Below are 21,619 nucleotides of genomic sequence, written 5' to 3'. Positions count from 1 at the left end.
AATTGCTAGGTCACATGCATTTCAAGCCTCTGTGTGTTTGTTGTTTTTATTAATATATGCAGTTAGTTGAACCCTCAGAGCTTGGTTACACGAGCAAATTCACATTTACTAACTGACTTTACTTCTCACAAATTTCTAGAAGCCAAACCTACAGTGGTTGGGAAAATGTGAAAACTATTCAAGTTTGACTTTTTTTTATTTTTACTGATATCACTATTCTTTAAGCAACAGGACCCCTGCTGCAGTTCTTTTGGAAGTATTTAGCTAGCCAGAAATAAAATTAAATCTGAGTTAATTAACAACACAAATAATGTAGTTAGCTTGCTAGTTATGCTCACTAGTATTGCTAGATTTAGCTGTTAGCAAGCTGATTCCTGTATTTTGTCATTATGTTATAGGTGATATTCCATGAATATACATATGGCTAGACTGTTGGGAACTCTTTTTTTAAGCAAGAACTGAATGGAAGATCAGTCTTTGGAAGTGTGTGTTCCATACCTCATTCAGAACTGTATTTTTGCATTATCAAGCAGATTAATCCAATAAATTTTTTCTGCATTTCAAATGTGACAGTTGTGTATAAATCCGACATGTCCCCACGTGAACCACAGCCACCTCAATAACTGCTATTTATGGCCCAGCAGACCATAAACCCAACAACAGCTGATATTACGGCCAAATGTTATATAGAATTAACAGCAAATTAGATACAGATGTGGTACCACAAATTGTTGAGTTTTCCACACATCTTCATGCAATTAATCATAACAACAGTCCAATCTTTAAAACTAAAATTTTCATTCACACATCAGTAATGTTTTGGGAAACCCTTCTGAGTGATTTACATGTAACCAGTGAACTGTAAAATTTTAATAAGCATTAAATGGCAAGTGCAACTAATTTAACTTGGTACAATGATCTTAAGTGAAATTGTGTACAGATTTGTATGGCATTTCTGTCGCTTGTTTTCAAGGATGAGGTTTCTGTTTGTCCCGGTCTGATCTGATTTTCAGTGGGGAAATGATATGGCATACAATCATTACATTCTGTAATGTGCAAGTAATTAAATAACTACTAAAGAGAAACAACATTTGATTTACCTCCAAAATGACATTAGAGGCATAGACTGTCAGAAACAGAGATGTCACAAATGCATTTTATGGAACTTAATTAAGTTTTCTATTCACCATTGCAACATTTCATATTTAATTTCACTCCTGTAGACAAGTCCTGCCACTGATGTAGTAAATATTTCAATAGGCTGAGGTCACAGATGTACAAAGATATTTCACCTCTCAAATCCCAAAATCATGCTTCATGACCTTGTGCTACAATCTTGAGGATAAAATATATAATTTGGCATGCATAATAAGTGGAAATACACCCCTAATCATTTATTACCCAGGTCTTTGAATTGTTTTCTTTTGTCGATCCTTTAAGTCAGACGTAAGTCAAAGAAGAAAAGAATGTCATTTTAGGACTAAATTTTAAGAGGCAAATTTTGATCAGGCAAATATATTTGATTCATTCAGGCTGAAATACCTGTCCCAGATAGCTTAAAGATAAAAATGGTAGTATTGCAATGATTAGACTTTTTGAATTGAAGCCAGCACATTCTCCAGGACAAGCATGGTTTGATGTCTGCAGAAGCAGCTAACCAAGCTGCTAAAGTTTGTTCCAGCCGACTATGCTCACATCAATTAGAAAACAATTGTGAATACAGACTCTTGAGTTTGATTATTGCTCTGGAAAATGGCCTGAAGGCTGAGTGACTCTGCTCTACTGATTTCATCTTACACAGCAGTTCACTCCTCTTTTGTTCTAATATGGCTACTTATCAGGAGTCACATCTTCTCTCCCGACTGAGAACGCTGGAACAGATGAATGAAAGATTGCATCAGAAACTACAAATGCTTGAATGTGTGCATATTTGTTTTTGTGTTTATGTGTCTGGATCTATACACCTTTCAAACACCTGAATACAAACAAGTAAATCAATACCTTCACAAGATAAATATTACAGTGTCGTAAATCCTATTCCTGGGGTGACTTATACAGAGAACGGCAACTGTGGGGGAACGGCTACAGATGTGTCCCAGATGTATTTATGTCATACTGGTGAATTTAAAGGTTCAGCATGTATGTTCATCTCTTAACAGTTCATCTGATGGATATACAGGTTAACATGTTCTGATAGTGATTGATTTGTGGGAGCAAACATTTCTTGCGGGGGTCAAGTCCATTTGGTGCTGAAGCCTATAACAGTGATGCTAAAAACTATACTTAATCATCCGTTTCTTAATACCATACAGATAACCAAAGAAATATTAAAATCATTTTTTCTCTGGACGAGTTAGGTCAGAGGGTCTTCCAGCTGATTCCATATACAAAAATCTAAAATCATCAACTACAGCACATTCTCTCAGTAAGCACCATCAATCACAAGAAATTCTGATAGAGTTCTATTGTCAGAAGTCTGACCTCTAATCCATTGTAATGAGTCCTTCTTTGATCCTTTGCATAATCAAGGGGAGACGCTTAATGCTAAAAGGATCTCACTGCCAAAATAGCTCTGGAATTCCTCTGTGACATGGCTAAAATATTATAAACCTGAGATGTAAATGAACTTCCAACCCTCCATCCATTATCTAACACGTTTATTCCTGGTCAGGGTCACAGGGTGCTGGAGCCTATCCCAGCGTGCATTGGGCAAGAGGCATGAATACACCCTGGGCAGGTTGTCAATCCATCACAGGGCAAACATACCATTCACTCACACACTCATACCTATGGGCAATTAAAACTCTCCAATTAGCCTTATCTGTATGTTTTTGGACAGTAGGAGAAAACGGGAGTACGCGGAAGGAAACCCTCACGGATATGGGGATAACTTGAAATTTGAACCTGGACCTTCTTGCAATGAGGTGACAGTGAGAAAAAAAATTCCTAGAAGCTCCATTTAACCCCTTTGTGCAGATGCCAAATCTGGCCAATTCTTGCCCATTTAGGGGCTGCCCTATTTAAAGCTTTATAACTCCAGGTGTGAGCACCACAGAGACCTGGAAAATGACTTAATGAAGCACACAATTTGTACCATTTACAACACTAACCTAGATTAGTTTATATTCATACTTTAGATAGAGAAAGTGCCACAAATGCAATTATCTTGGCGGAAAAAAATTTGTTCTTTTTTAGTTTTCAATTAAATACTGAGAGATCTCAAATATAAAAGAGGTAAAACTATACTGGTCCTGGAAGTCCTGGATCATAAACTCCGTGCCCACAAGTGTGCAAAATCCAATTTAAACTACTAAAGATTTCTTTGTGTCCAAAAACATATCCAAAATTTCTACAAAAATGAATATAATGTATTTTGTCTATTACAAAGCATATAAATTTGCCCCTTATGATAGTTTATGATGAAACATTGATATCACGTTGAAAAATAATACGAAACAATTGTGACACACTGTGGTACACATACCTCAATGTGTAATCATTAACTCTCATATTTTTTAAATATTTCATTGCAGGGGGTGGGATGTCATTAAAACAATATTCCTCCATCTGAAGAGCTTTGCAGATGTTCCAGCTTCACATCAAATCGGTGCATGAAACAAACATGACTGAGCTACCAACGAACTCTTACGCCACAGTGTGAAATAATCTATTAAATAACCCATTCAAAGACAGTCAATTTCAAAAATAACATAAACAAAATATTTTGAGCAGTAATACTTCATACGAGGATGCAATTCTATCCATGTTCATAAGCATCCTCCTCCATCCTTCATTTATTCAGTAGGTGACAGTATAAGCTTTCTAACGATGTATAACACGTCTAATTTTTCTTTTGGAATAGCGTTTTATAGCTCAGCGTAACTGAAAGTTCTCATCATCGCCTTCACTTACGCATTCACTCTGTGGTAGCAGTAAAAGACACTACACCTGACAAAACGTTATCAATGATTTTCGTAATTTCTTGGAAAATATTATTATTATTGAGGACTTCTGAACATAGCTAAGCCATATGTTTGCTGATAGACCAAGCTGACCGTTTCTGGAGTAAGACAGAAGAGGAGAGAACTACAGCATTGATTTTCTGTCTCTGTCTACTGAACACAGATAACATTTCATCATTGCTATGCAAGTATTACTGCTCAAAATATTTTGGTTATATATGTTATTTTTTAAATAGGTTACTGGTATTTTATAATGAGGTAATTGTTGTTGAATGTAAGCATTCATTGGCAGCTTAGTAGTTTTTGTGAAGCACCAGTTATGACGTGAGAGTTGGAACATTGCCAGAATGTGGTGGACGGTTAAATATTGTTTTCAAGTTGTCCCATCCCCATACAAGAAAACATACATACTGATGTGACAAACATCTACATACTGTAGAGTACAAAAATGCATACGAGAGTTAATTATTACACATTTAGGTACTGTACTGCATTGTGTGACAATGTTTTTGCTTTTCAAAAAAAAAAAAAAAATCTGATATCAATGTTTCATTTTAAACCTTAATAAGTGACTCATTTATATGCTTTATAATGGACAGAAAAGCATTTTATTCATTTTTGGAGAAATTTTTGATATGCCTCTGGACTCCTAGATATTTTAGACCACTGTACTGACGGAAAGCTTGTAATTCTCACTTGAAAATGATGCAACAGTGAGTTTCTTGAGTCAAAACAGTTGATTTGTAGTGAACTATGTGAATATGTTGTGATTTACAGAAATGCATACATGTAATATAGACATTTTGGATAGATTTGGAGACGCTGGGTACACTGCTTAGTTTTTGTTTCATAGATCTTTATTAGTTCTACATATCCCCTGTTTGTGATCCAGTACATGTATAGTTTAACCTGCTGTATATATATGGTATCTCTCAGTATTTCATTGCAAACTAAAAAAGAGCAAATTCATTTTTGCTTTTTTACCTGGACAATTGCCTTTGTGGCACTTTAATTCATTCTAAATGATGAATATATTATATATAATATATAATTAATCTACATATGGTACAAATTTCTCGCTTCATTTAAGCCATTTTTCAAGTCTCTGTGATGCTCACATCTGGAGTTATAGAGCTTAGGATATCCCCTAAATAGGCAAGGATTGGCCAGATTTGACATGTGCACAAAGGGGCTAAATACCAAATGTGGAAAAACACAAAATAGCTACACTACGGAGTAGTGTCAATATCTCTGACCACCTCACTTCTTCGCTTTACATATTGCTTGTAGCACTCAAGGGTGCGTCCTCAACGGAGGTGTGGGTGGGGTTGAGGATGGAGGAAGACATGAACACCGAGTCTAGAATGGCTGCAAAAAATCTGAATAGTTTACCTTTAAATAATATTATATATAACAAAAAACATGTAACTATTTAAATCTGTTTAACTATTTGAATACTAATCAAAATTTTAAATTTAGATTTCTGTAGAAAACTCAAATGGAAGAACACTAATGGTTCTATATAGAACCATTTACAAGTAAATAAATACCACGATTTAGCAAGAACCTGTATAGATGATCTATTTGGAACCATATGAGGAGTCTTATATCTGCCAAAGGATGGAACCCTTTAAGGTGCTGTATGGAAACTTTTTTTCCCCTAAGAGTGTACTGCAAATTGCATAAAATTTGTAGCAACATGTTGTGCTAGCTGGGTTCAGTGTGTTAGAAACACTGCAAAACCTTTACAATGTTTCCTATATAAACTTATGTGTCCATGTGAATGTTCTTCAGAAGGAATAGTTAGCCACTGGGATACAATGATAGATTATTGATTATTGGATATTGTTATCATATATCTTTCAACACTGAGCATAGGTAATTTTGAAATGTTAAGTTTTCCTCTGGGATGACTACCTTCTGCAATCCTAAAAGTGTTGACAACTATTCCCCTTCTCCAAATAACATTGAATGTATCCAAAGACGGTGAACTATTTTGGGGTAGCGCAGTGTCAGCAGAGACTGAAGATGTCGGAGCACAAAGCTAATCTCACTTTCACATCTCACATTTATCTCTTTAAAATTGAACTCTGGTTAGGTTGGATCTATTGAGGTGCCATACTAAACATATGCTTGCTCTTAAGGGGTCACAGTAATTCTGGTATAGATATTCATTAATTTCCTTAACACAATTTAAAGGGACACTTCACCCTGAAAATGAATGCAATTCACCTTCAACTGAATGTGCCACGATTACACCAAGTTTGGCAATTAATCACTGTACATAGTACAGGACAGTGATTTGCGCATCACCTCAGTGTGAGGTGCTAATTTATGTAGTATACAATTTGTGGGTTTTTTTAAAAATGAGCTTTCATCGATTTAGGATGATAAAGCATGTGACAGGTTATCTACTTTAGCACATTAGCAAGTTTTATTAGCAAGTAAATGAAAGATATGTTTGGCAAGTTTACAAACTATATTGAATAAATTAAATAGTCAATTTAATTAATTTAATGGTAGGGTGCTTTATAAACCTGCTCCTCTAAAGAGAAAAAAATGAATTGCTAATTACATACAGTATATATTTTCAATGAAGTATAAAAAAAACTGAATGAGTCAAAATACATGCATCTGAAGCATACAGTTTGTTGAATGTTACTGGCTTTTCTTTTCTTTTTTATACTAGTCAGACTCAGAACTTGGCTTGTCAAATGACAACACTTGCAAGTCTAACAAGAGATATACCTGCTTTACAAAGTCTTCGGTGTTGGTGCTAGAAACAAGAGGCTGGCAGACAGTCAGCTTAGCACAATTTCCCATCTCCCATGAACTGTCTCCAAGTAATACTCATATTGTCAGTATTACAAGTGCGAAGACCATGTTACCACACAGCGATACATTGTTAAAAAGATCACTTTAAATGGAAACCCTAAAAACAGCAAGGCTGAAATTATGAAGAAATAAAAAACCTTCACTCTATTGAGATACAGTAGCTGAGGTCCATTCAAAACACAAAGCTCAAAGGTGCTTTGGGAAGATGGAGTCCAGAGCTTCGAAGTGGACAGATGATGCTTCTACATTATATTAAACAGTAGGTGGCCAATTTTGGTGACATGTCTCCAACCAAAACAATTCTCCCCATGTAGAAAGTTATGTTGTAAATGCCCTCAACTATGGAAATACATTGTAAAAACCACACAAAAGATTTCAGTTATTTTAAAAAACCCAAGCCTTTAATAGAAATTTTGACCAATGGAGATCCTGTTATTTTAGACGCGCAATGCACTTTGAGTAGTTATGTAAAATGGTTGAATGGAGGTCAACTCAGTTGTTTTGTCCAGCAGTTGCAGTTAATTAATAGTGAGAAATATCAATACAATGCCACAGAAGTTGTGTGTGATGTGATACACTGGATATCTGTGAATAGGATGGATTCAATAACTAAACATGTTAGTGTATCAGTACGTATCATCACTAGGGATTATGCATTTAAAGGAGGTATTATCACCAACTTAAGCTCATACAACGCGGATCAATAATAACATTATTTTAAATTAATGGGGATGAGGTACACATTTCAGTTTCACCAAAAACGATTGTTTGATCCATATGGTCAAGTGACTTTGAACGGCTGCTGCTAGAAAGTGGAGCTCTTTACAACAGGCAACTTTTCTGTCTCTGTTGGCATATGCAAGCAGTTGGTGCACAGACACAATCTCTTATGCCCCACTCTCGTCTCTTCTGGCCTCTAATCTTTATCGTTTTGATTTAACTGATGAGGGCTGTCCTTAGTGCTTTCCTGCTGAGTAATGTCCGGGTCTGGCTTGAATCAAAAAGGCTAAACAGAAGATATTTTCAGTGGAGGTCAGTGGACAAGAGCAATGGACCGAGACCTGTGCAACCATTTGACGTCACTACCCGCAGTGCATTGCGACTGTAATAACAATGGCGACCTATGAGTTGAAGGATTTTTTAAATCTTTAAAATAAATACAATCTTTCAAGTGATTTCTCTGACATATTTATATAATTGAAGGCATTTACACAATATTAAGGCTTACAAGTCATAACAGGCGGGGTTCCCTTTAAGTTATGTGAAAGTGTGGCACTCAAAGGACATGATTTTCATCCACTGGGCTAAGGAGCTTGATTTGACAGCTATTTATTTACATTAAGAGTAATAATTTGTTCATATTTTTCATGTATATGTGGCCTTCGGGAGGTGGGGACACTCCCATACAATTAATGATTTTGACTACGCCACTCCCAATTATAAGGGTGGGAGGCCCTAGGAAGGTTATTGGGTGAAAAATACCCCACACAGGTATAATGCAGGAGACAAGATGGAAGATGGTACAAGGGAATATATACACTCTCTTTATTAGATCATTCACGAGAACATTCTTTAAAACTTCACACACAAATTATCAATGGCCATGGGCGGGCACACACCAGGCAAGGCAAATGTGGCTAGGACATACAGAAACTTCAGACAAATAGCGGTACACACTCTGAAAGTTAATCCTGATAAGTAACAACATACAGAGTAATATAAATCTCATCAAGCTTACAGTGCAATAGTTCAATAGAATTCGTAAGAATTTGTAAGATGATTGCACAAAATGTCTCAAAAACATCAATACAAAAGATATTTCACCGCACCTTGGGTTAAGAATGGTCACACCATCAAAATTATATTCAAAATGAGGGTTTATATTCAGAATATGTCAGGTGGTTCACTACAATCGGTCCTTCAGTGAGTATTGCATGCAATTAAATATTAAATAATTGGCTCTCACCGAGAACTATTGCACTTGCCCGAAGATTTAATATCACGACAGAACTATTAGGGATCTTAGACTCTTATCTTAGAGGATACCCAGAGAATAATATTGCACTTAGCCCGTTCGCTAGAATACCTACAGTCTGTTGATTGCACTTTGCCCATTCACTAAAATACCTACAATATATGTCGATTGCACTTTGCCCATTCGCTAGAATGCCTACGTCTGTTGATTGCACTTTGCCCATCCACCCTACACCATTTTAAGCGAGAATATAAAATAAAAGAAACTACAGTTCCCCACACCCATAAAACCAAGGTGCAAGGGGCTAAAACTAATTCCATACACAACATGTCACAGAGAAAAACAGTGGCCACCGACGGAACTAGGCTGGGTCCTTGATTACAAACGTCGGCAACCTCAAGAGTATTCAAGGAGCAGTCCTACAACAGGGTATTGGTGCGCTACCAATGACTTGACTCACTAATGTGCTCCCCCCCTCAGGCTGGGGCCTCATCCCACAAATAGCCAGCTTCGCAAATTCTTGTTGGGCGTATATTAGCTATATCGCTCAGAACCAGATGCAACAGCCGTAATCAATAGGTTTACCAAGCAAGTCCCCTGCAAGTAAGCCGATTCACATGCACACGAGTGGCCAAAAGCACCGTTTCATTCCCACGCTGGATTCAAGCACTTCCGTACAAACGCAAGTTGCCCTGTCAGAACGGAATTCTCGCGTCGCCTTATAGGAAATGTCATTCTGTCCATTCCCAGTCCCGATATCTCCCAGGTCCTAAGGTCCTACCCGTTACATATATATCATGGTAACATTAGTGCAACATGCAATATGCAGCACGTACCAGATGCACTGTGTTAAGTGTTTATACTGAGAGCCTAGTTCATAAAACCTGTCCCCATCAGGCTACCGAACTGAGTATAAATTCCATATACACCTTAAAAAAACCTCTACACTAGACAGAAATTCAGTTTTTTCCCATGCTGTAATTCAACTACAAAAAGTTTTTATTTTACCACACCTTAAAACTAGCCTTCTTTAACTAGTTCTTCTTTAACTAGTTATTGTTAAAAATGCCTATGATGCAAAGCAGTTTGGTATTGTGAAGGCACTTGCAAGTAAGCTATTCCAATCATTTGCGATTTCTCTATTGTTGTGGAGAACAGATAACACTCTATCGTTGACATCCAACAGACTCGCCTGATGACATCAAACAGAGGTCACAGCCCCATCGGCCTGTCTTGATCAAGTTAGTAAGCCCAGAGGTCATATTTGCATCTGAATGATTGACAGCCAGTACAGTTCAAATAAATAAATAAATACAGGAGAATAATATGCTACTCCTTGAGTTTGATTTGAAACGCACTGCATGCATCCGTGGCTTTGCATGCAGTCATATTTTACATGGTATTCTGTTCGGAACAGAAGGTGTTGGGACTATTGTGACAAAAACAGCTTATGTACAATCGTTGAGGTTGAATGCAGTACAGCAATGAAGTACAGCATTACAGCACAGTTGCCATTAGTGTTACATCACAGTGAAAAGTTAGGGTGTATATGATTAATACCATATGCTGATACAGCAGTTATTTCCCCCTGAGATTAATTCATTTCATTTTCATGTTTCAGTGCCTTTTCATTCAACTGCACTTTGGATTTCTGATTTTATGATAAGGTATAATGACATAGTGATACATTCTATCATAAAGTGTCCTATTCTATTTTATTTATTATATAAACCATAAAAGGCTGCTGTTACTAGTCTATGGTTCCATTCACTGAAGGACAGATTAGTGTGCCTTTCCTTTTCCCCTCAGACGTGTTATGCCCACAATTATGATGGTGGGGAGAGATTTCTGAGAATCTCATAGGCGCACAAACATTTTGTACTTAAGACCTTATAATAAGTTCTGAAACTCTACATGCACTGCATGCACCAGAAATAATGTTGATTAAATAAAGAGTCACATTTCTAAAACATGTATATTTTTACGTGAATAACACCAATCAATATACATAATTTTCAGATGTACAACAATACAATCCAAGTCTTTGAAAGCTAATAGCAGGATTGAAAGTTAATTTAGAGGTTGAAGAGAGTTGAGAATTAAATCTCATTTAAAATATTAAATAGTAAATGTATCAAATCTTAATTATTTTGCTTCCAATTATTATGTTAACCATAGATTCCAATAGAGTGGCAGCATTATTTGCATTCTGTAAATTAAATCATAGATATAATAAATGCAGACCTGAGACTTTGCGGTTTTTACATATTAGGCAACGTTTCCGCTGGTAAGGTTTTGCCGTGGCGCCACGGCAAAATCCTTGCCGCCACACCATAATAAAAAAATAATAATTAAAATAAAATAAAAAATTATAAAATAACAAATTATATATATATATACTGTATATAGCCTATATATTAAATTCATAAATTAAAAATGTTAAACTTGCCGAAATGAGCTTTCAAAACCATATGTCGCGTCCACATATTTATTTTCAAAAAGAGCCTAGGCCCTGTGCTTGCTCCTTTCTGAGGTGGTCGGAAGACTTGCAGCGCGCGAAGGTCGCACTGTCTGTCAAAGCGTCACTTTTTTTTCTTCAGCGACCGAAAGACAACGAAAAGGAAGGTAGCGACGCTTCAAATTACAAAAATACCATAGTGTTAACCAGTGTTTGAATTGGACCAAAATAAGTGCTGGTACCTACTCCGCAAAATACATACTGTTTAAAATAAATTAATGCTGGTAATCAAAGGAAGAGTCGGTACTCGTATACAAGTCCTGACAGCTCCTGCCCATCTCAAGCACTGGCGTGAACTATCATTCGGTGATGACAACTGGCGGATCCTAACTCTGTTCGGGCAAGTGGAATGCCTCATGCAGTTGAGGCATTCCATGTGATAAATATGTAACATTATCTGAAAATAAACAGTGTTTGTTTGAGCCGAAGCGAAACCTGTTCCAGTTGAGCTACGTAGCCTACATGCCTACCCTTTTTTTATTTATCTAGAGCTGCTGTTATAATGGTACAATACATCTGATTAAAATGGTGACCTGGAGAAAGGCGTCGGATGTCGCGGCCGAAAATAGCTGGCAAATCGCCAAAACAGCGCAAATTAAAAAATATATATTTTTGAGGGTATTTTAAATGTTTGAGTGATTCAACTACTTCCATTTCCATACTACAACATGGTGATTTCTTTCCAACGAAAGAGAAAGGGTATATTTTAAAGGTTTTGTGAATGTATTGAGCTAGCAAAACTGAGTTAGGCTACAGTTGCTACAGCTGACAAAGAGGGCTGCATTCTAATGACGATTATGATTATAACGAGAGGAGCAGTCTCACAAGCTGCTGCAGTGTCCAGAAATGAATACAGATAACACTAGCTAATAAAAAATACATTAATCAAGAATCTAAGTTAGTTAGGAAATTTTTGTATTATGCTTCTCACTAGATTTAGAATGTAACAGAACAGAATCTTTAAAGCCATTTTTCTCACTTTTTCCTTTTTTTGCATGGACAATGCATGTAAACTCTGTCATTGAGTGTTAGAGAGACAGAGAGAGAGGGCTTTCAATGTGGACCCAGCTCAAATTATACTGTTAAATAAAAAGATAGAATGTTTCAAGTACTGTTTTGTCATGGTAATTGAGTTAATTTAGCAGAAGAATGTCCTTTTTAAAGTGCAATATGTAACTTTTCTTGAGTATCAGTTTTGGTTATATAGTCCTCTATTCTTGAAGATAGAACTTCTAGATGGACAATGTGCTCTTTTAATTGTTCTCACCCCACCATAACTCAAAATACAGGCCTATTTTGCTTCAATATTTACAAACAATACAAGGGTTAACAAACCTTTTATGGTTTTAATGTACATCTAAAACTACTTTACTACTTTTTATCTCTTGAAAACTGCTATTCCTTGTATCAAGAGCTTGTCAGAGCTAAAAGATAGATTTAAATATTTAAAAAAACCTTTAAAAAGACTCAAGAGGTTATGTTTTCATAGTCTTAAACCTTTTCGCCTTTGCTACACCCCCCCCCCCCCCCCCCTTCGGACACCCACCACCACACCAAGAGATCAGTTCCACAGGAAACACTGTATTAGGACATATCTAAACCTTTTCTAGTCCTCACAAAATTCAAACAGTGGATACACCTACCCTCATCTAACAATACCACATTACTGAGTTTACCAAAAATAAGCAAACCCTAAGAAGCCTTAAGTGGAAAAAGTAAGTGCACCCCGTGATTCAATAGCTTATAGAATGTCTTTTAGCAGCAATAACTTCCTAGTAATCATTTTCTGCATCACTTTATCATTTTCTTACAGCACTTCAGAGGAATTCTGGTCCACTTCTTCTGAACTGCTTCAGCTCATTGATCTTTGCAGGCATTCCTTTATGCACAGCTCTCTTATACCAAAACATCTCAACGAAGTCCTGCCACAACATCTCAACAGAGTTCTGGACATTGAGTTTCCCATTCCCAAACTCGTTTCCTTTCAGTCATTGAGACATAGATTTACTGCTCTGTTTAGGATTGTCCTGTTGCATGATCAACCTTTGTCATAGCTTTAGCTGTCTAGCAGACAACCCCACATTTTCCTCTCAAATACATTGTAAGTCATGGTGGACATAAATGATTGTGAGACATCCAAGTCCTATGCCTGTTTTTTATCATTTGGTTTTTGCCAATATTGCATTGTGCATTACTGCCAAACAACTTCAGTTTGATGTCATCTGTTGAGAGGACAGTGTTCCAGAAGTCTTGTGGTTCACTCCGGTGCAATTCTGCAGACCTAAGCCATTCTGAAACTCAACATCCGTCATGTTTAGCTTTAAGGTTTTTTGTCATTTCTTTGAGCATCTTGCATCTGACCTTTGGATGAATATGTAGGGACATCCACTCCTGGTTAGACTGGCAACTGTTTTTAATGTTCTTCATTTGTAAATAATCTTTCCCACTGTAGAAAAATAGATTTCATATTGTTTGGAAATGGCTTTAAAACCCTTCCCAGACTGATGAGCAGCAACAATTGCCTCTGAGATCTTCACAGATATATCTTGTCCTTAACCTAAACCTGAATGTTCCTGATAAAAACGATCAAAGTTGCTTCTTTTATATACAGGGGCGACATAGCTCAGGAGGTAAGACCGATTGTCTGGTAGTCGGAGGGTTGCTTGTTCAAACCCCGCCCTGGGCATGTCGAAGTGTCCTTGAGCAAGACACCTAACCCCTAACTGCTCTGGCGAATGAGAGGCATCAATTGTAAAGCGCTTTGGATAAAAGCGCTATATAAATGCAGTCCATTTACCATTTACAAGTGGTAGGATGAATAATCACGTGCACTTGATAAGCAGCACCGGTTGCTAATGATGACCTTCTTATTGGTGTGGAAGCAGTAATGGTACACTCTTTCATGCATGCCTTCTGCAATGTTGGTTTATTTTTGGTTGAATAAATAGTGAGAAAATAAAATTTGGTTAGACAAGGTTAGATTCATCTGCTGTTAGGACAATTTGAGGGTTAGTTATGTAGGTACCATGGACTACAAAAGACACTCCGCAAAACTACAAAGCCTACAGTACATGTCCACTTCAACGGATGACTCCATGCCTCCTACCACAGCTTTCTAGTTACAGTATTGGCTTACTGTGAATTTGAAACATGCAACCTTCAATAAAATGGAGGTTCACGCTGTCTGTTCCATTTCCTCTCTCTGGACACCCCACCTTTCTCCAGTCACCCTCTCACGTGAACTCGCACACCGGGAAGAGTTTGCAAGGCCTTCAATAAAGCACGATTATCTCGCGTATACCCTCAACTACTGGCTATGGGAGGAACGAGGCACTCCTACACAATTAGCAGTGGTCCTAGAGGAACCAGGAGAGACACACACAACATATCCTGCAGTGCAAGTCCCACAAGGCAAGTGGCCTGTGACAAGGATCAAGCTGTCTTTGAACTGAAGAAAAGGGTGAATGGCTGCCCCTTTTCCATGGCAACTCCCATGAATTTTGCACTGGAAACCAGAAAGCATTCCAACAACGGAACCAATCCAAACGACTTAAGTAAGGCTGTAACTCTGGGCATATAGCATAATTAGCAATGGAATGAATGTAGCAACATTTATGATTGAATGTACATGATGATGCTAGTAGTTATTGTGTTTTAATGGTTAATATAAACTTTCCATGGGTTACCATTCTCTTTTGGTTGGCTCTAAGTCATCCACCGTGCTGTGATAGTTCCAATAAATATCACACACAGAACAGATCTGGCATGTGATCTATTTGAAATACTAACTGGTCGTAACACACTGATAGCCATACAGTTATCCTTTATCTGTTTGGTACGCTTCGTGTGCCATTGTTTAGTCAATAGCTCTATCTATTTTCAAAAACCCCTCCATTCATACACTCCATTTTGTTTCTCTGTTCTCCTTTAACACATGTCCGCAGTGCGCACTCACTATGTTGCACAACCCCACACGCAGGAGAACATACAACACTCCTCACATAACGCACACACACATACGCTCACTTAGTTTGTTGTACATTATAGTAGTGAATTTCCTCTTTTGGTGTTCAATAAACTGTATAATATTTCCAAGGTTTGTGAAAAATATAAAATCAGCTGCGATAGAGAGTAACATTTTGCTTTGGAAAGTATGCTTCAGTAACTACTTCACTGCAGCTATGGATCTCTCTGTAATGTCTGAGCTGCACAAAAAAAAAAAGAAAAACTGACTTCAGTAGCCACTGTTTGCCATTCTTTTTGACACTATTGCTGATAATTAAGTTGGTAGATGAGAGAATAAAATACTGAACAGACATGGTTATTAATTAAAATCAGAGCTAACTTTTTGTCAGGCCACATTTAAATAGCGGTATATACAGATGGACAGAAAATAGGCAAGCCTTAGCCCAGTGAGGGAATGACTATGACAGTGAGTTGCTGTGTAGGTGTGCAGTTTGTAACTTACTGCAGAGGCTCTAGTTGTTTCATCCCTCTTCCCAGCAAAGTTGCATGAATAGCAGATGAATGCAGTAACACTGAACAGCACAGGCTGTGACTGAATACCAATGATGTTTGTGTCATGGACTGAATGTTAAAATGGGAGTATCACTTCTGATCATGTATTTGCAGGAGAGATTTGCCCCTGGAGATAAGGTGAGGCCACACTGTTCGGGCTCTGATTGACAGGGTGAGACTGCATAATCTGAGCCCCGAGTGACTGGATGAGACCATGTAATCTGGGCCCTGGATGGTACCGTGGTCTAGGTTCTGAGAGCCACATGTTCTATGCTGTGACTGACAGGGTAAGATCATATGATCTAGGTTATGAGTGATAGACCACATGGTTTCTGTCCCAGGTGATAAGGTGAGGCATTGAGGTCTGGTCCCAAGGTGACAGGGTGAGGCTCTCAGGTGTGGATCCTAAGTGATGGGTACAGTGGAACAGAAAGTGTGGTTGGTCGCTCACCGTGGCCTGCTGTTTCTCTGCTCTCTCTGTAGCCTCATCCAGCTGCTTCTGCAGTGCTGCTTGGAGAGACTTCATCTCGTCCCTGTGAAACCAATCATCAGAAATGCCATGTCACAAAACATGCTCACAGATGTGATATTCAGATCTTCATAAATGTGGTAAATTTGTTATTCTTTCATTAATATTTTGCCACCATTTCCCTGTCTGGAATCTGAATAAAGATACCTCATGTGGCTTAAAAAGACAACAAATATTTAAATATTTAAAGCCCCCTTTATTCTGTAAATACAGTAATTAAAAAGATTTAGTTTGCAGAGATCACACAGTTTATGTTGACTTGATATTATTGCCACTCAAATGAAAAACCAAATGAAGGATTTGCAATTAAAAGTTTATTTGAAAATCAAACAAACTGGAAACAGTTTGTCTGTGAATATGTATAATTTGTAGAAAAATGTAAGACTAAGAATAATTTGGATTTATTTACTTATTTATTGTTTTACAAATTGAAATCAGAGACTGCGCAGTAGGAAAAAGGGGGGCCCTTATATCATGAAGTCAAGGCCAGGTCAAAAAACTGCACTTGCACAGTTTCAAAACTCTTTGGATTCACAAGTCCATAGAAATTTATAGTCGGAGTCACTTTTTCCATATTTTTTCTACAGTCTATGCTTTCAACAGTAACTGTCTTGTGATATATTTGGCAGTGTACTGTTCAGTCCACTGGCTGCCTCCTGCTGCCACCTATTCTCAGGGAGGTTAACCTGAAAATTAATTTAATATCGTGAACAATTTAATTTGTCGAAAGCCTCAAAAGACAGGAAATGAAAGTGATCTGCACTAATGCTAACATCAGCCTGCTGTCCATCAGGATGCATCAGCACAGATCTTTGGCAACCACCACAGCTCTGTATGTAATTTTTTTTGTGATTAGTTTTTGGATCGATAGGTCAAGTTACTGATTCATATTCTGCTAGTGTCTATGAAGTAAAAACCTCTCTGCCCTCTGAGGCAGATTGACGAACCCAGCGTTTTGCAAGATTCAATTAACAGCCACCTCAGTGTACTGCAATAATTTTTACAATAGTGCTAATTCGCTCTCAGGGAAGACCAAGATCACGGGAAAAGCTTTCACCTGTCCAGATGGGTACCTAGTTTGTAATTAATAAGTTAGTTTGGCATTACCTACCTACAGTAGACATTTTCACTTCTATTGTAACTTGTGACTCACTAGTAAAGCTCATTGACTTCTTCGAAAACTCTGAGATCCAGCAAGACTACATGCATTTCCTCCACCTTCCCAATTCTTTGCCCGATGCTGCAGGTTCACAACCAAGCCTCATCCAACAACAGCTCCAACAAATTAAGTTGTACATTGATGGGCTACACAATGGTTAATGGGCTGATCACCTTGCAGTTCAAGGTGTGGCTGACATGCTGAATATAAACATAAACATTAACACTATCACCCCTCACTACATGCATGAACTTCGTCCACAACAACAAATGAGTGCCAACACAATAACTATTGGACAAATTGGAGAAGAACATTATGTGGCACTAGAAAACACTGACACAGAGCACAGAGAGCAATCTTATGATAAATTAACAGAGATTGAAGATGAAGAAGACAGACTAGTCTTTGAACAGACGAGTAAACTACAAGGTATCCCATATGATACACTGCTACAGGAAGAGCAGTTTGTGGATGGAGACAATACCTATTCTATAGCTCCCACAGAAAACCAAAAACAATGCACGTTCCTGATGGACGACAAGTTTGAAGAGTTGGCTAACCCTTCAAAGTATCCTTATGGGTGCGGTGGTTTAACAGAAGAAAGACCAAAGAAGATCACACCCAGAAAGTACTTTAATCAGCGACTTTTTCACGTAGGTGGACGATTTGCCAAAGACATAGACTCACCTCACTGCTCAGTACAAGGTTGAGGCACAACAAGATGATCTGCAAATATCTCTGCACCAAAGCCGTGATCAAACATTCCAAAACCAAAGGGTAAATGCTGGCTTGCTGAAATCTCCTGACAATGTACAAGCGCTGTTTTGTACAGACACAGCCTTCAAATTTCTCAAGAATACACGTGGCTCTCCAGCCTACTGGTACACTGTGCTGTTGGACTTAGTGGCCATGGTTAGACAGTTAGGAATACCAACATGGTTCCTGACCCTTTCAGCTGATATGCAATGGCTAGAAGTTATTCAGAGCATTGCACATCAGTATGGGAAAATATTCACACCTGATGATGTGAAAAACATGATATAGGAAGAAAAATGCAACTGGCTACACAGCAATCCAGTGACAGCGGCACACCATTTCCAACACCGCCTGGACACAGTCTTCAAAGACTTCATAGGAGGAAAGTCCAATCCTATTGGTCAACTTCAGGACTACATGATTTGCATAGAATTTCAAGCTTGTGGATCACCTCATGCACACACAATCCTATGGATTAAGGATGCCCCAAAAGTTGATGTCAACACTGACGAAGTTGTCTCCTTCATTGACAAATATCAAACATGTGCAATCCCAGGAGAGGAGAACAGTGACAGCAGAAACTTGGTCCGTTCAGTACAGAGGCATTCCCATTCCTCAACTTGCAGGTTCAACTTTCCCCATCCCTCAAGCAGTGAAATGCCAATAGCTACACAGTCAGAGGAACCAGATCCAGCTATTGCACAAAAACACCTTAAAGCTAAAGAAGCACTGCTCAATAAGGTTATAGTGGCAATGGCAGACAAAGACACTCCTGAGAATATCTCCCTAGAACACTTACTACAAAAAGCCTGTGTGAGTCCAGCTGCTTACCAGCAGGCACTTGCAGTGATGAAGTCAGGCAAATTCTACTGAAACGTCAGCCAGCTGAAAGATGGATCAACCACTACAACCAAATGATCTTAGACAAATGACATGGCGAGCCAACATGGACATTCAGTTCATCTTGAATCCATACTCCTGCATCCTGCATCATGTATATCACAGGTTACATGATGAAAAGTGAAAGAGCCATGATTGAACTGCTAAAAAAAAGTTGGCTCAGTGACAACAGAGGAGATGATGTGAAGTCAAAGCTAAAGAAAGTTGGATCAGCTTTTCTCAACAACCGAGAGATCAGTGCTCAAGAAGCTGCATACAGACTGCACTCTCTGCCCTTAAAAAAAGGCTAGCAGAAAAGTAGTCTGTCAATACAGCGCCAAAACACAAAAGAGTGTCACTGCTGAAGCCACTCAGCGTCCTTCATAACATGGATGATGATGATGAAAACATAGTTTGCACATCACTTCTGGACAGATATGCAGCTCGCCCAGACATCCTGGAAAATGTGTATGGCCGAGTTTGCAGCTACTTACACAACAGCTCACAGAGACAGTGCTTACGATGAACTTGACCATATCCCAAATATTCTCAATGACAATGAGGACAATTCTGGCGAAGGTGACAACAAAAACAGATATCCATCTCCCATCACTCTGAAACACAACCTGGGACACATGAAAAGGTGCAAACGCCACTGTGTCATACGATTCCAAAAAGGAAAATCGGAGGGTGAAGACAAGTGTAGGAACCTCCTAATGTTGTACTATCCCTGGCGCAATGAGGACCAGGATCTGCAAGGACACTTCTCATGTTTCAAAGAACATTAATCTCATGTTGAAGGAACAATTCGCAATAACGAGCGGTTGTTCAGTACAAACACTGAGGAAATTGACAAAGCATTTGATGACCTACAACAAATGGGACCACCAGAACATGCCTGGAATGTGGTTTCACCCAATGCAGAACATCAAAGAGCCATTCAAAAAGACGAAGGGAATGTGCCAGACAGACAGCTGCAAGAAGATGATCACAGTCCAAATGTTGATTTAGATCCCAGCAACCCTGCTATCTGCTCAGAACTTCACACCCGTTTCAGTGCTGAGCTTTGGAAAACTCTCATGAGTCTTCAGGAATACAGAACCATGATAAGGTCCCTGAATACAAAACAGATGGAAATCCTGAAGTTTCATAGAAAATGGTGCAAAGACATGATCTTTGTTCTCAAATATGACCAGCCAACTCCAGCATACAGAATCTTTCTAATTCGACCTGGAGGTGTAGGTAAGAGCTATATCATCAAACTGGTACACTATAAAACAATGAGGCTGGTCAACCTCTGTCTGGACATTTTCGGCCCGATGAACGTCCAGTGTTATTGACTGCATTCACCGGAACAGCAGCCTTTGCCCTCGAAGCAATGACTACACTCAGCCCTCAGCTTTATGTGTGGTCCAAGAAACAAACAATACCTGACACCAAACACAGAAAAACTGAACACATTGCGATCCTAGCTGTTGGCGACCTGTTCCAGCTACAGCCAGTTGGACAAAGTCACGTATTTGAACTTCCCTCAGACAGCCATGCCAGATTACATGGGTCGCTGTAGGAGGAAAACTTCCAAATGATGGAACTCACTGAAAGCATGCGTCAAAAGGAAGATCAACAGTTTGCACAACTGCTAATGACAGTTCGCACAGCCAGTTGCTCAGAAGCAGACATCAAATTGTTTCAATCAAGAAAAGTCTCCAAAACAGTTGCTTCATACCCAACAGAAGCCCTGCATGTTTTCAAGACAAAGAGGTTGATGAGCACAACGCGGAACACCTGAACACGCTTCCATGTAAAATCTTCCATATCGATGCCATTGATACAAAGAAAGATGTGCAGACTGATCTACTTGATGTTGCAATTTCCTCCAAACCCTCAGACACTGGAGGATTACGTCTGTAGCCATTGGAGCCAGAGTCATGGTGACCATCAACGTCAATGTCTCTGATGGATTGTTTAACGGATTGTTTGGCACTGTTGTTGGAATCGAGCACACAGACACAATTGTCCACACTATCTTGGTCAAATTCGACAGTGGGCGAGTAGGGAAAGCTGCCGCAGCCAAGAGTGAGTATAAGCAAAACTTTCCGGGCGCTGAGCCAATCAAAAGGTATGAAGGGCATTTCTTTATTGGAAGAGGCAAACAACCTGTGGAAGCAAAACTTGTGCAGTTTCCATTGACTCTTGCATGGGGCTGCACTATCCACAAAGTTCAAGGAAAAACACTGGACACCATTGTAGTTTCTATGAAGGACAGAGGTCATTTCATGCCTGGCCAGGCATATGTTGCTCTCAGCAGAGTGAAGTCACTGCAGGGCCTACACCTTCTCAACTTTGATGCACAATTCGAGTTAATCCTGCAGTGCAAAAAGAAATGGCTCGAACCCTCACAACAGACCCCTCTTGCTACAGCAGATTCCACCATAACAATACACCTTCTAAACATCAGATCATACTTGGAACATTTAGAAGACCTCCA

At 38.7% G+C, this 21,619-nt stretch overlaps 1 protein-coding gene across 5 annotated transcripts in view; it reads right to left on the bottom strand.

Moving 5' to 3' along the window:
• Positions 1 to 21,619, bottom strand: part of luzp2 (leucine zipper protein 2) — a 327,898-nt gene that overhangs the window by 113,427 nt on the left and 192,852 nt on the right. For all 5 annotated transcript variants that reach the window (XM_064335713.1, XM_064335712.1, XM_064335715.1 and 2 more), the window contains exon 4: positions 16,260 to 16,341. In XM_064335713.1, coding sequence (XP_064191783.1) covers positions 16,260 to 16,341 — 82 coding nt within the window. The remainder of the gene's footprint in view (positions 1 to 16,259; positions 16,342 to 21,619) is intronic.

The sequence above is a fragment of the Anguilla rostrata genome, chromosome 5 (assembly GCF_018555375.3).
Source record: "Anguilla rostrata isolate EN2019 chromosome 5, ASM1855537v3, whole genome shotgun sequence".
Classification (NCBI taxonomy): Eukaryota; Metazoa; Chordata; class Actinopteri; order Anguilliformes; family Anguillidae; genus Anguilla; species Anguilla rostrata.
Note: the sequence above shows the minus strand (reverse complement) of the source record. Positions and strands in the feature narration are given on the sequence as shown.